Raw genomic sequence first — 12,484 nt, forward strand, 5'->3', positions numbered from 1 at the left:
TCACCAACTGAATTTGTGACATGGAAATGGCTTCGTGTCTGCTCACGTTTGAGCTGCGTGTGGCTCCATCCTCAGCTGATGCCTCTGAAGACATCAGTCAGTCCCAGGGCATTCACAGTGCTTCCTTTTTGCCTTCTGTTCCCCCAACTGTAGGTGTGAGTTGTTCTTGGGAAGCTTCAAGCAGGCTTTTTGCAAACTAAAAAGCCACGTTAACAAAAAAGTATCCTACCCTTGCAAATAATTACATTGCTTTATTTTTCAGTATCACACTCTCAGGAAATGAAACAGTCCAGATTCTTTCCAAGATATTACACAGCTTTTTTTCCATCTCTGGCCACAAACTAATCAAGTTAAATATAAATTTGTTGTTCTGCTACATCTATTACAGTGGAAGAAAACAATTATTGGTAGAAGCAGCTAAGCTCCAGCAGCCAAGGGTGGAACGAAGCGTTGTTTTCTCCTGCTCTTGTGCAACCCACTTCAGTGTTCCCAGAAAAGCACACGGAGAGACAGAAGGATGTGGTGGATAACAAAATACAGCGTTTATTGAACAAAATGGGGCAAGGCAATGTTCCCTTTACATTCAATGAGAATTCAGGAAAATGAAGCAAAACATGCTATACACACACAGACATGATACTTTGGTTAAATGTCATTCAGAAGTTCTATGCCAAACCTGATAAAATTATAGAGTGAACAGTCAAAAATAAGATAAAAAAACTAGGCTTGCATAGACAGATTATTGTCAGTGCGCAGTTTATATTCAAGGATTAGCTGTTGCAATGCAGTGTATGCTTGCGGCTCTGAAGAATTTAAGCCTTCTAACTAATCCATCTCATCACATGGCTAATATTTAGATTCAACAGGCTGAAAGTTTATCCTGGAGAGCTAAATGAGACAATTGCAGTTATTTCTGAGGCAGTTAACTATATGGCAGTGCACAGATGCAGGTGGAGACACACCGTGGAGTCTACTTAGAGTGAACACTGATACAGTGGAACTTGTTTACTGTAAAGTAGAAAAATACTCATTTGCATGTGCCACTGTCCTCTCTGGGACTGTCCTGGAAGAGCCCAAACTGCACAGCTAAGCCCTGCCCTGTGTCACTCACGGGGAGGAGGTGGCTGATAGTATCTCCAGCCCAGAAGCTGAGGGCAGTGCAGCTTCTCAACACAAAACCTGCGTCCTGCAGCCTGTCCTGGGCATAGCACTCCAAGCGGCACTTGCGGGCAGCACAGCCAGAGCAGATTTACAGGGCCAGAAGTGTGCTACGGCACGTATTTTAAAGAGTATGGTAAACTGGGATCTCTGTAGGTTTATGCCTGTCCTCCGAAACAAAAGAGACACAAGGTGGCTGTGCTATACTTCATGCGAGGGGCACTGCCGTGCCTCTGCGCTCTATCCCACACCCACCTGCAAAAGCAACTGCAAAACTAAGCACTGAGCATCTTGAGAGAGTGGGGCAAAACCAACACTGTCCATCAGCTGGGGAGGATACAGGGCAGAGTAACCCTCACCATCAGCCCCAGACAGTGACACCCTCCCTGACATCACTGCCAGGAGCCGGACAGCAGAGAGCTCAGTCACCCATCAGTCCCTGCTCTGAGCTGTGCTTTATTTCCTCTTGCATCTCTCACAGCCTTGCAGCGTCAGCGCTGCCTGGAGGAACAGCAGGAGCAATCTGCTCGGGGTGACAGACACCCAGGAGGTCATTCCGTGTAAGAAGCGATGAGTTTCATGGACTGGCTGCACTAGATTACAAGAGTGTAAACTAAGTAGGGGAATCCTCACACTGTCTCCAAGTACTCCCCTTTATATATAAATTAGCAATCCACAGTTAGTTTGCATACAGGTTAATATGAATTAAAATAAAATCCTTGATAATAAAAATATATAATATACACATTGATCAATAGCAATAAACTGAATGAAAACACCAGAATGTAACGGTGGCGGTAATTTGGCACAAAAAATGCACAAAGGTCTAGCACTGTAAAAATAAAAATCCTTTTTTTTTTTCCCCCTAAGAGAATGTTATTAATCCTGATTCAAATCCTGACAGGTGGGAATGCAGAGATATAAAAATACTGTACATACAAGATCCCTTTTACAGAGTGAAGCAGACTGCAGCATTTGTAGCTTCTGTCCTTCCTCCCCAAGGGGAGAAATTCAATGATGAGATTTCATCTATCCCCTAACAGCTGCTGTTCTCCCACCCCCACTAAGTTCAAACCCATGAAGTTCTTTTAAAAAAAGATGAGATTAGCCTGTCGGGTCTATCCACGTGACAACCACCGCTTCGTGCTGCAGGAAGCTGTACAGTCCACATTAAGACAGTGTTTCATAGCAAGGTGACTCAGATCAGCCTGAAGACATTGAGTATCCCTGCATGTAAGGCACGATCACTCAGGTTCGCCCAACCTCTCTTCTGCAGACCACTGTGCTTCGGACGGAGGCGAGGAGGTGGCGAGAGCTCTTGCTGGTGAGGTGTGCCTACTATGGAGATTAGGAAGTGCCAGGATTTCACGGTGATGAATTTTCCACATGGTGCCTGTTGCCTTGTATATGCACAGAGTCAGAAAGGGACGCAAGACCTGAATGACCTGGGCAAGGGTCTCAGCAAGGGCTCCGACATGCCATTAAATCCAGAGCAAAACCATAGGCAAAGCTACTGAAACTTGGCAAGAGAAGACAAGGAAAAAATAAAGTTACTTCAACATTTTTCTGTCATAGAAAGGAAATATTGCTCTGATTGTTTCTTTTTAAAAGATCAACTTCATTGTGCCTCTTTCCAGGGACACACAAGCAAGGTGCTGATTTTGCATCTCGCCTACACAGCTGCATCTTCTTGACTCTCAGCAGAACTGTGGCCTGAGCCCCAAGATTAATTGGCTCCTTTGTTCATCCATGATCTTAACTCTTGTTGACTTCAATGGGACCATGGAATCTCCTTCCAAAAGTGGTTAGCAAACATGCAAGTCCACTTGCAACCTTTGCCTCAGGAAGTCTCTAACCTGCTGACTGCATGAGGCCCACAGGATATTAGAAGAACAACTGCTCTGTTTATACCTCATTTATTACATGCTTTCCTCAGCTACCATTTGTAGCATTCCCCCCCCTCTCTGGAGGCAGGGGTCAGCCCCTTCTAACAAAACCTCAGGGCTCCCTTTTCACAAGGGCTACAGAAAAATAAAACGGGAGGAGAAACGCTTGCAAGGGACAGCAAATGAATAAAAAGGTAAGGACTAGAGCAAAGCAGCCCATAAAGCATTCAGTGCTCCCTGAAGGCATCCAAGGAAGCAGCAGATGCTCCTGGGATCCTTCCCTTGGGCTCTCGTCTCTTGGTGCCATGGCTGGAGAGCTTGGCTGGCCTGAGGAGGCCATTAAGGAGATCCTGCAGCTCCACAGAGTAGGCACTGAGGTGTTCACAGACTTTACCCCGCTTGCAAACAAAATCAACCAGAGTTTTCTCCCATATAATTTCCACTCGCTCCCATTGAAGTCAACAACTTGGATACTACTACAAATGCCTCCTGAATTAACAGGTTCTTCAAATGTCAGCAGACTCAGGGCCTTCATGACTTTTCCGATTAAAGACAAGACAGAAGCCACATCAGCCAGCTGCAGCACAAGAAAGCCCATCACAGCCAGCTACAGAGGCCCAGGGAGCACCGAATGCCCCGCTGGCAATCTCCCCTTGCCTTGTGCAGAGGGTGACCATTTTTCCCCATGCACAGTGAGAACAAAGCACAACCACTTTCTGATGTGGCAGGGTTTTTCCCCACCTGGTTTTCACAATTGCACCAGATGATACAAGCAGCCGAGCCTGGACTAGGGTATTTGTAGAAAGTATTAGTTCATAAAACCCCACCAGACATCCATTTCACAATAAAGACTCTGATGGCAATGGAGGGGAAAAACCCATGGAAAAAATGGCATTTTTAGCAGTAGAAATTTTGACTGTTACATGAAATACAAAAATAAATCTTTACAAAATAAAATAATTGCAGACGAGGTTGCCACATTGGCCCAAGTTATCAAATAAAAAAAGGAAAAAAAATACAGTCTATGTTGTTTTTTTCCAGATCCTTTAAAACAACATTAACACTTCTGAATGGACAGAGATGGAACTAGAAGAGGGAACAAGGCAAGGACAGTAAAATCTAGCCGCTGGCTGGGATATTTCCTGAGAAGAAGCAGCAAGCAAGAGCTTGCGAGTCACTTAAGGGTTCATGCAGGTGAGCAAGCTCACGGTCTGGAAGCAAGGGTAGGCAGCGAACGGGATGCTGCCGATGCACAAAGTCCTATGTTACAGAACTTTTGGCTAGTGTTTGCCTGGAGCAGAGGTCTGTCAGGGGTTAACTGGTTCTTCACAGGTAGTGAAGGTAGGAAGAACAGCCAACAGCCAGGGGGGGTAGGAGATGGGTCTCTTGAGCTGCTGGTCAAGGCAAGGCAAGGGATTATGCTGTGATATTAAAGATGCCCTTGCAACTTAGGTGACAAAGTTGTCTTGTCTTCCTAGCGATTTGCCTCAGTAACTATCCTGACCAAGGACAACAGCCAAGGGCAAAGCCTTACAGCTGCCTTGGAGCTTGAATTGTGCATCAGCACAAGATCAGAGAGCCACAATCTCTTCTGATTTCCTATCAGTGCTCTATACCAGCATGTGCTCTCCACAAAGCTCTACAGAGCTGTCCGGCCACTTGCCCAGGCAGACTGGCGATGAGGGTGAGTCACAGATCTGTCTCCCTCCCCAGCAACCCCAGCAGCAGAACTGCGGCTGCCAGCAGAAGACAAAGGACAGACTCGGGGTCGGGCAGTAAGGAAGCTGGGCTGCAGGGGCAATGCAGCCAGGCTTTACTGCTGTGAACTAGACTGCCAAATGAATAACCGGCCTGGACTGGATGCACAAAGTCCAAGCCAGTATCCAGATGCTTGGTTTTGCAGTTTAAAAATGCACTTGAAAAAACGGAAAAAAAATATTAACAAGACAAAAGAATTGAAATGAGAGGAGGCCAAGGGAAATGGCTACTTGTTTGTGCAAGATAAGAATGGTTTTTAAATAGTGGAGGGAAAACAAGCCATCAAATGAAAAAAAAAATAAAATCACTGCATGGGCAAATCTATACAGACAACTTATTCTCACAGACCCTGCTATGCCCTAGAGAGCAATAGTTTTATCCTGACTGGAGTCTGCCTGGGGTCCTGGACAGGGGCAGCGTAGAGGGGAGGCAGTCAGCACAGACACTGTGTGGACTGTTCGGCACTCTGCGTCTAGCTCAGAGTTGTCTGTAACAGTAGATGTTGGATTCAGCGCTCAATGCCTACATGGCCCTCCTTCAGTCCCACGTCTCCAAGACATATGCAGGTTCACACACAAGCTACTGTACTCAAGTGCATCAGCAACAGAGCTAGGAGTTACTGTAGTTCCTACTTGGCTTCAGTGAAATTCCTTGGCTTCTACCACACCAAAGCTCAAAGCAGGTGACCACAGAGATCCCTTCAGGCATTTAAATCTGTTTGTGTGATTCTTCCCAATCCACAACTCACAGCTTCATCAACTCCCTGGCATGTCTTAAAAGTCATGCACACAAGGTCTAATTTCAGCTGAAATTTTACTTCCTCTTAACTGTTCTATCCTGTATCTTGGAGCTAAATGCCTGCTTACACATTCTACCCAAATTGCTGGAAACCCTAGAAAGAAATACAGCAGTTAAGAAATTTTGTTCTATAAGCAATTTCTTCCTCACTGTTCCCAGGTTCTGGCTTTTGCTGGTGTATGTTATGAAGACAGTCTCTCTTTCAGGTTGGCTCAGCTGTCTTATCCAGCACAGGAAGAAACACATTTCCTCTTGTAACTCTCTTTGCTAAGTCGTCCTAACATGGAAAGGACTTGTACTTCTGATGTTCTGCTGCATTGCCATAATCCAACTTATTTCTTGGATTTTCCTCCCTGTTGTATGTGCATGCCTATTTGTCAAAGGTCCCAGCCAAAGCTTAAAAATAAAAGAGGAAAGACTCAAAACAATCTAAGAGCGAGCTGTTAAATCAGCTAGTGGATTCACACAGCTCAGTGGCGGCTAGATTATACTGCACTGCTTAAGTGATTGCACAGGAGTAAGAAACTGAAACGAACAAGCGTTCCTTATTAATATGATGACACCTAAAGAGGAGATCCTGGGAGTGGAGGGTGTACCTCCCATTGGGTAAAGAATCGAGAAAGTTGCCTGGCAAATCCAGTAATGTTTGCTACAGAAGAGTCAGTACCAAAGCAAAGGCTAGCACAGTTTACTGCTTCCTACGGGAACCTGGAAAGCAAAACAGAAAGAAAAAAATCTGTAAGGACAGATCCTGATGAGGAAAATACTACCTGCAGTCATCTTATTTGTCCTACCCTCTTGGATGTCCGTGTGACTTCCAGGGTACTGGTAAAGTCAAATGGCAAAAGTAACTGTCTGTTACTTTATGCAAGCAAAAGGAAGGACAGGTCCACAAGACAGGCAGGCATTTGCATTTCTTCTAGGCTGTGAACAGCACTGCAACCACATTCACAATCTCACTAAAGAAAATGTAACAAAACTGTCCATGTTTAAGTCACAATCAGTAGAGTTGGAAGAAATCTGAGCAACCGAATCAAACTCCCGCTGCCCCCTTCCCCCTGCAGAGACTCTATACAGATAACTCAGACAATTGGCACTTGGATTTAAAAAAAAAAAAAAAAAATGGGGAGGGCGACCCTAACCACACTGCTCTTGTGCCTAGCGATTTCAGGAAACGAGCCAACAAAGCAGTGCGGAGATGCTACAGGAACAAAACAAGCCTGTTCTCATGACAAGCTCTGTCTGATCATCCCATCCACCCGCCAGACAGGTGAAACTGTGAGGTTTTGTCTTGTATTGGATTGTTTGATACTAGTGAGTCACCTAAAATCCATCATGTCATTGTCTTCATGTTATTTCTCCTTCATTTGCTGCCTGGATTTACAGTCATTTATCATTAAGAGATCACAAAGGACAAGCAGGGAGCAATTTGACAAACTCAAGGCAAACCTATTCAGTTTTTTAATCTCTCAGCCTGCTCAGCAAGTAGAACTTGAACACTGAATAGCATCGCCTCCCTGCTGGGGCAATAATATCCATTCCTCCTCTCTATTAGCACCCCTCTTTCGAACATCCTGTCCTGCAGGCTGGTTATTTGAGGAAAACAGCCCACAATAACCCAGGTGGTGGAGCAACCACGGGCTTGATCCTACCTTTAGGAGAGTGCTCAGGTCTGGGGGTCTGGCGCAAGGGGCTGGGCTGGCTTGTGTAATATCGAGCGTGTTCAAAGTCATCAAGGAGAGGCTGTGACCTGCTAAGCACAGTGAGAAAAAAAGTGTTGGGGAAAAAACCTCAATGGCATAACAGTGTGGCAAAAGCAACATTTCAGCTGCCTGGTCTGTCCCTGTCAGTTTGATACAAACTGTGGCTGGCCGCCCAGACTTCCCACCTGCAGACCAGTTCCTCTGCACACAGCCTGTTACTCCTTCCACAGTGAGAAATGCACAGTATTTACTACTACTCCTTATGGACCACTTTCATTTGATAATGGTTTCACATTGTCAGGAAACAAAAAATTTCCATTATGAAGCTTGATGCAAACCCCGCTCAAGAGAGTGACATTTTGAAGTGTTTAATGCTTGCACAGTTTTAACTCCAGAATATGTTCACAGGATCTCTCTCAGTCTCTATATGCACATCTCATTTGTTGTTTCTTTTGCAAATTCAACAAGAATTTCTAGGCTGATTAGAAATCAAAGCCACTGGGGTCACTTCCAGGGATCGTTCCCTCATGAGGAGCATCAGGCCAGGGTACCAAGTGACTCAAAAGCAGCACTGGGCTACAGCACGTTCCCATCAGCTCTGGAGTGAGGCACCCCAAAAGTACAACATACTTGGTTGCAGAGAGGTGTCCACACACAGCAGCAGGAGCAGTGTACAGGGCTTAACTGGGGAGCAGGAACCCAAGGGAGCAGCTATGTAAATGCATCATGATTACTCCTTCCTGCTCAGAGATGACATTTGGTTTCACATCCCCAGAAGCTCTTTAACCCTCTCAATACTTCTCTGTCATTTAACAAATGTCACTGCACAAGCTCATCAATCTCTGTCAGCACCAAGCAGAGACACCGACGTGGACAAACGCCACGAGCACAGCGAGTGACGCACGTCACTGAACACCTCACGAGCTCTGTGCCCTCCATCTCTTCTCAGTGCTAACACCTCTGCTCTCTACCAAGCCCCCTGTGGGTGGGTCAGGCTGGTCACCCCCCAACTCCTTCTTAGGACTCAGGTCCTGAGTAGCTTCCTGACTGCATTTCCCCATTTTTAGTAGCCAGTTCAAGCTCACCTTGAAGACCTGTCGCCTTTGTGTCGCTGAGTTTCAGGCCCTTCTTTTGACCTTGAGCGTGTGGACTCGCTTGCATCATGCTGATGGGAAGAAAGGAAAGCAGTTCATCTGCGTGCCTTGCAAGACACCAGCCAGTGCATTGAGGCTGCCACAGCTCCATGCAGTCCTTTCGTGCATCAGTTTATACACACAACTAGGTACAGCCAGACACGTGCAAACGGCAGTATCCGAACTAGTTTCCAGTAAATGAAAGTCAGCCTTGCTGAGCCAAACTCAATTTTTGTTCTAAATATGAGACAGCGCTGGGGGACTCGTCCCAAAGCTGGGGTCGAACGCAGTCAGTGTGTAATGACTGTGCGCATGGCTGGGTGGAGCATGAGGGACCAGCTGCACACAGCTGTGCTCCTGCAACCGCTCAAACACAGTAAGAAGGCTGAAAACATCAGAGCTACCTCCAACTGGCCCCAAGATTAACACAACACCCCCTTTAGCGCCTTACCAGTGCAGACCCTGAAATCTGTTTCCTATCACCCTCCACATCAGCTAGCCAAGCCTCTCTAGTACTACTAATACAAAAACCTAGGCTTGATACACTCAATACTTTCACTATAGAGCCAATTTTATCATGAAGCAGAATGACAACTGGAACATCTACATTGTCCTTATACCTGCAGCACACCAACTACTGCTTTTATTACTACAGTAAGGATTTCAGCAGAGGGAAGGTTGGGCACCAGGAGGACTGAAAGCACCTGAGGGAGGCCACAAGGTGCTGTGACATCCAGCACCAATCTCCAAGGCTTACCTTGCTTGGCACTGAAGCCAAAGAGCATCTAACCAAGGAGGTAGCTCTGAAAGGCTTGGGAAGCAGCTGAATAACAGGCAGCAACACCCTTCAGATGCACGGGTCTGCATCATTCCTTTTGCTCTCACCACACCCCCTCACTTCCCTCTGGAAATGGGAATAACATTTTAGCACTTCATTTGTGGCATCTCCTGAAGCTTGACATACCTTCCAGTCTTGATCATGCCTCCTCTTTTCAAAGGAAGACTTTTCTCTCTCCTTCCCCTTCTTGAAAGCCTTTTTCTCCTCAGCCATCAAGAGTCGGGCAATTTCCTAGAAGGGAAAATACAGAGAGTGTGTCAGACTGTATTACTGCTCCTCTGGGTTTGAGTTTGTTTAAACACTTTCCTACAGACAGCTGCTGAATGGGAAGGGTGCAAAGCCAGGATTCCACCCATCTGCAATCAGAAATCAAGTGACAGAGCAGAATTAAGACTGACTACATGCAACATGCCCAGTGGATCCCCAATTTGCCAGAACTGCATCTGCAGAGCCTTTCTGCCCTTTATCCCTTTTCCTTCAATGGGGAGGGGGGGGGTGTTCATCTCACAGCATCTCTGATAGTCTCCCTTGGGGCTCAATTACAAGAGATGCTCATACACAGCCATGAACTTCCTTCCTCTGCCACGGTTGCAACAGAGCAACTCCCTGCTTGGCCAGCCCAAGCATGCACATGAGAACCAGCTAGGTGCAAACCCCACTGGAGCCCTGAGTTTCCACTACAAGGGGGGGAACTAACAATTACAGGGTCAGAGGAGACAAGTGGGGTTTAGCAGTTTCCACAAGTAAAGGAGTACCACAAATGTCTGACTTCGTGCTCACCTCATCTTGGGCTACTTGAGCTGCCTTTTGATCTGCCTCGTTAGCCTGGGAAAAGAAAAAGGGGGGGGTGGGCAGCGCACGGTAAAAAACAGAGACAAGAGTAACACTTCCGAATTATTCATACCCCTTAACCTACTGGGCAGGGCAAGTAGGTACCCATACAAATACACTACCATCCTCCCCAAATATACTTAGCTAGCTCAACACTTGCCTCACAACCCAACACCAAACTGTCGTTTCAGCTTTTCAGCTGAGTTTTGCCCTCCTGTATTTGCCATTGCCCACCCAGCTGCCCTCTCTCTCAAAGATGGGCACTGGGCCTGTCTTACTTCTGGGCTGATCACACTGACTACACACCATCTTTACATGCCTGGAAACCTTCATTTAATATCACTCTGCTTCGATCATTTAATTTTGGGGTGTTATTTCAGAAAATAGAGCTCCACTGGCTGGATGCCAGCTATCGCTCTGTGTGTGTGCGTGTATGTATGGGAAACAAAGGTAATTACCAGAATGCAGTTACAAGATCTTAGGTCTTAAAGTCACAATCACATATATAAAAGCTTTGCAAATTAAAGTTGCCATTGCTGGCTACCTTAGCTCCTTCGAGTTGACTAACGCACCCTCTCTACTTACCAGGAGCTCTTCCTCCTGCAGCTTCCGAGCAATCTCTGCATCAGACAACTCCTGTTCCCTTCGGGGTGTATCATACATGGCTTGATTCGTCCCCCTCAGCTTAGTGCCTAAAAAATTGTGAGAGAAAACAATCAACTCAACCATTTTCCAAATGCTTTTGTAAGGAAATCCTCACCATCTCCCCGCTCAAGGGGAGCAGAAACCACAACTGCGTACCTGCCAGACTGCTGGTTTGAGAGCACCTTCAGCTGAGGTGCGGCACACACCTTAGATATTTCTATATGCATAGAGAAACCTCCCTGACACATCATGTCTTATATGACAAATGCAACTATATGGCTGAAGAGGCCATGTCCCCTGAAGCAGTCTTTACTGACACAGCAATGCTAACAAAGGAATTGTAATTTTTCATACTCCGCATTGATACAGCCACACTGACAAAACAGCCCAACATCTGCTACGAGCACAGCGGAGCACTGCTACCGAGTCAGCGGTGAACACACCACTGGCACGGCACAGGCTGCAAAGGTTGCCTGGGACAGGCTCACATGAGGTTTCAGACAACTGCTTCCTTGGGCTGACCCATGAACTCACGGTGAGAAAACAGCCAAGTAAACATTTTTGAAGTTCATACAAGGTTCAGTTCTTGCTTTGAGTACAGGCTCCTGTACAGTATTACCTCTATGGGGAATAAAAGTAAATTTCCAGGAATTGTTTGCTGGCCAGCCCAAGGCTGAGCTTTCTTCACACGCTGATCGGTGCCAGGCTTCATTTGCTCAGAAGACAACAATAAATGTTCCTTCCAGATCACTTCTGCCCAGCCTCAGGGGAGCACAGAGCCCACTATGACCACAGCCCACAGGAAGGGGATGTGAGCTTCTGGCTACTTTGACTCAATATGATGGGATACTGAGTCACTCGGATCCACGTTGTATCAGAACAAATCACAACCTACTGATTATATATATTATACAGAGATCTGATGAACACCTACTTCCCTAGAGAAAATTTCTGCAAGATGAAGACGAAGAATAATTCTCCCAGCATCTCCAGAGACAGACACGCATTACCACCCCCATCTCACCCGAGTGAAGACCAGTTAGATGGCTTAAAGCACAAGTTTCCCATGCTGTGACAGACAGAGCCAAGGCTCTAAACTCCTACTTTCACTAAGAGACAGGTCACTCCCACCCCTAGTGTGGTTTTAAAAGCAGAAAGATGGATAAGGATCTTTAAAGTTCACCAGTCTCCAAGCATTATTGAACAAGAAGAACTACACAGGTACATGTTTCCCAGAAAAATCCACTTGTACAGAATTTGACAAAGAACCCCATCTTACAAGCAGAGCCCAGTTGGACACCTAGTGCCACTACTGAACTTTGCCCAAAGTGAACTGATTATGTTGCCAGCAGGGTTTTCAATAAGAAGTGGATGGAAATTGCTGGCTTGTTAGTGTTTAAGCAAGCTGTCCTCACAGCCCAGCAGCCCAAATCAACAAAATACAAGTGTAATCATAACATTTGGGGTTTTGTTAGTTTGTTTGTTTCTTCTGCTGTGCAAGGAGATCACAGCACAAAAACATATCATGAAAACAAAATCTGGTTGTTTGGTTTTGAGTTTTTTTGTGTGTGTTTTTTTTAAAACCAAGGGCACCATTTGCAACAGTTATCTTCTTACTCACCCTCTCTGATGCCACAGAACACAGAACATAATGGGTAAGAAGAATCTCACTAAATAAGGGAGAAACCTGGGCAGGATTCACCATGCACACATTGCAGGCTTATTGGAGATAAG

At 45.9% G+C, this 12,484-nt stretch overlaps 1 protein-coding gene across 3 annotated transcripts in view; it reads right to left on the reverse strand.

The window, feature by feature from the left end:
- Positions 1 to 518: 518 nt before the first annotated feature.
- Positions 519 to 12,484, reverse strand: part of CCDC50 (coiled-coil domain containing 50) — a 43,135-nt gene continuing 31,169 nt past the window's right edge. Inside the window, exons 6-11 of one of the 3 annotated variants that reach the window (XM_075761242.1) lie at positions 10,691 to 10,797; positions 10,055 to 10,099; positions 9,401 to 9,505; positions 8,389 to 8,468; positions 7,253 to 7,350; positions 519 to 6,308 (exon numbers count right to left, since the gene is read on the reverse strand). In XM_075761242.1, the coding sequence (XP_075617357.1) occupies positions 6,289 to 6,308; positions 7,253 to 7,350; positions 8,389 to 8,468; positions 9,401 to 9,505; positions 10,055 to 10,099; positions 10,691 to 10,797 (455 nt within the window). In that variant the 3' untranslated portion in view covers positions 519 to 6,288. Of the gene's footprint in view, positions 6,309 to 7,252; positions 7,354 to 8,388; positions 8,469 to 9,400; positions 9,506 to 10,054; positions 10,100 to 10,690; positions 10,798 to 12,484 lie in introns of all 3 variants that reach the window. The other 2 variants (XM_075761241.1, XM_075761243.1) reach the window with 2 other exon arrangements.

Source organism: Balearica regulorum, chromosome 9 (genome assembly GCF_011004875.1).
Source record: "Balearica regulorum gibbericeps isolate bBalReg1 chromosome 9, bBalReg1.pri, whole genome shotgun sequence".
Lineage (NCBI taxonomy): Eukaryota > Metazoa > Chordata > Aves > Gruiformes > Gruidae > Balearica > Balearica regulorum.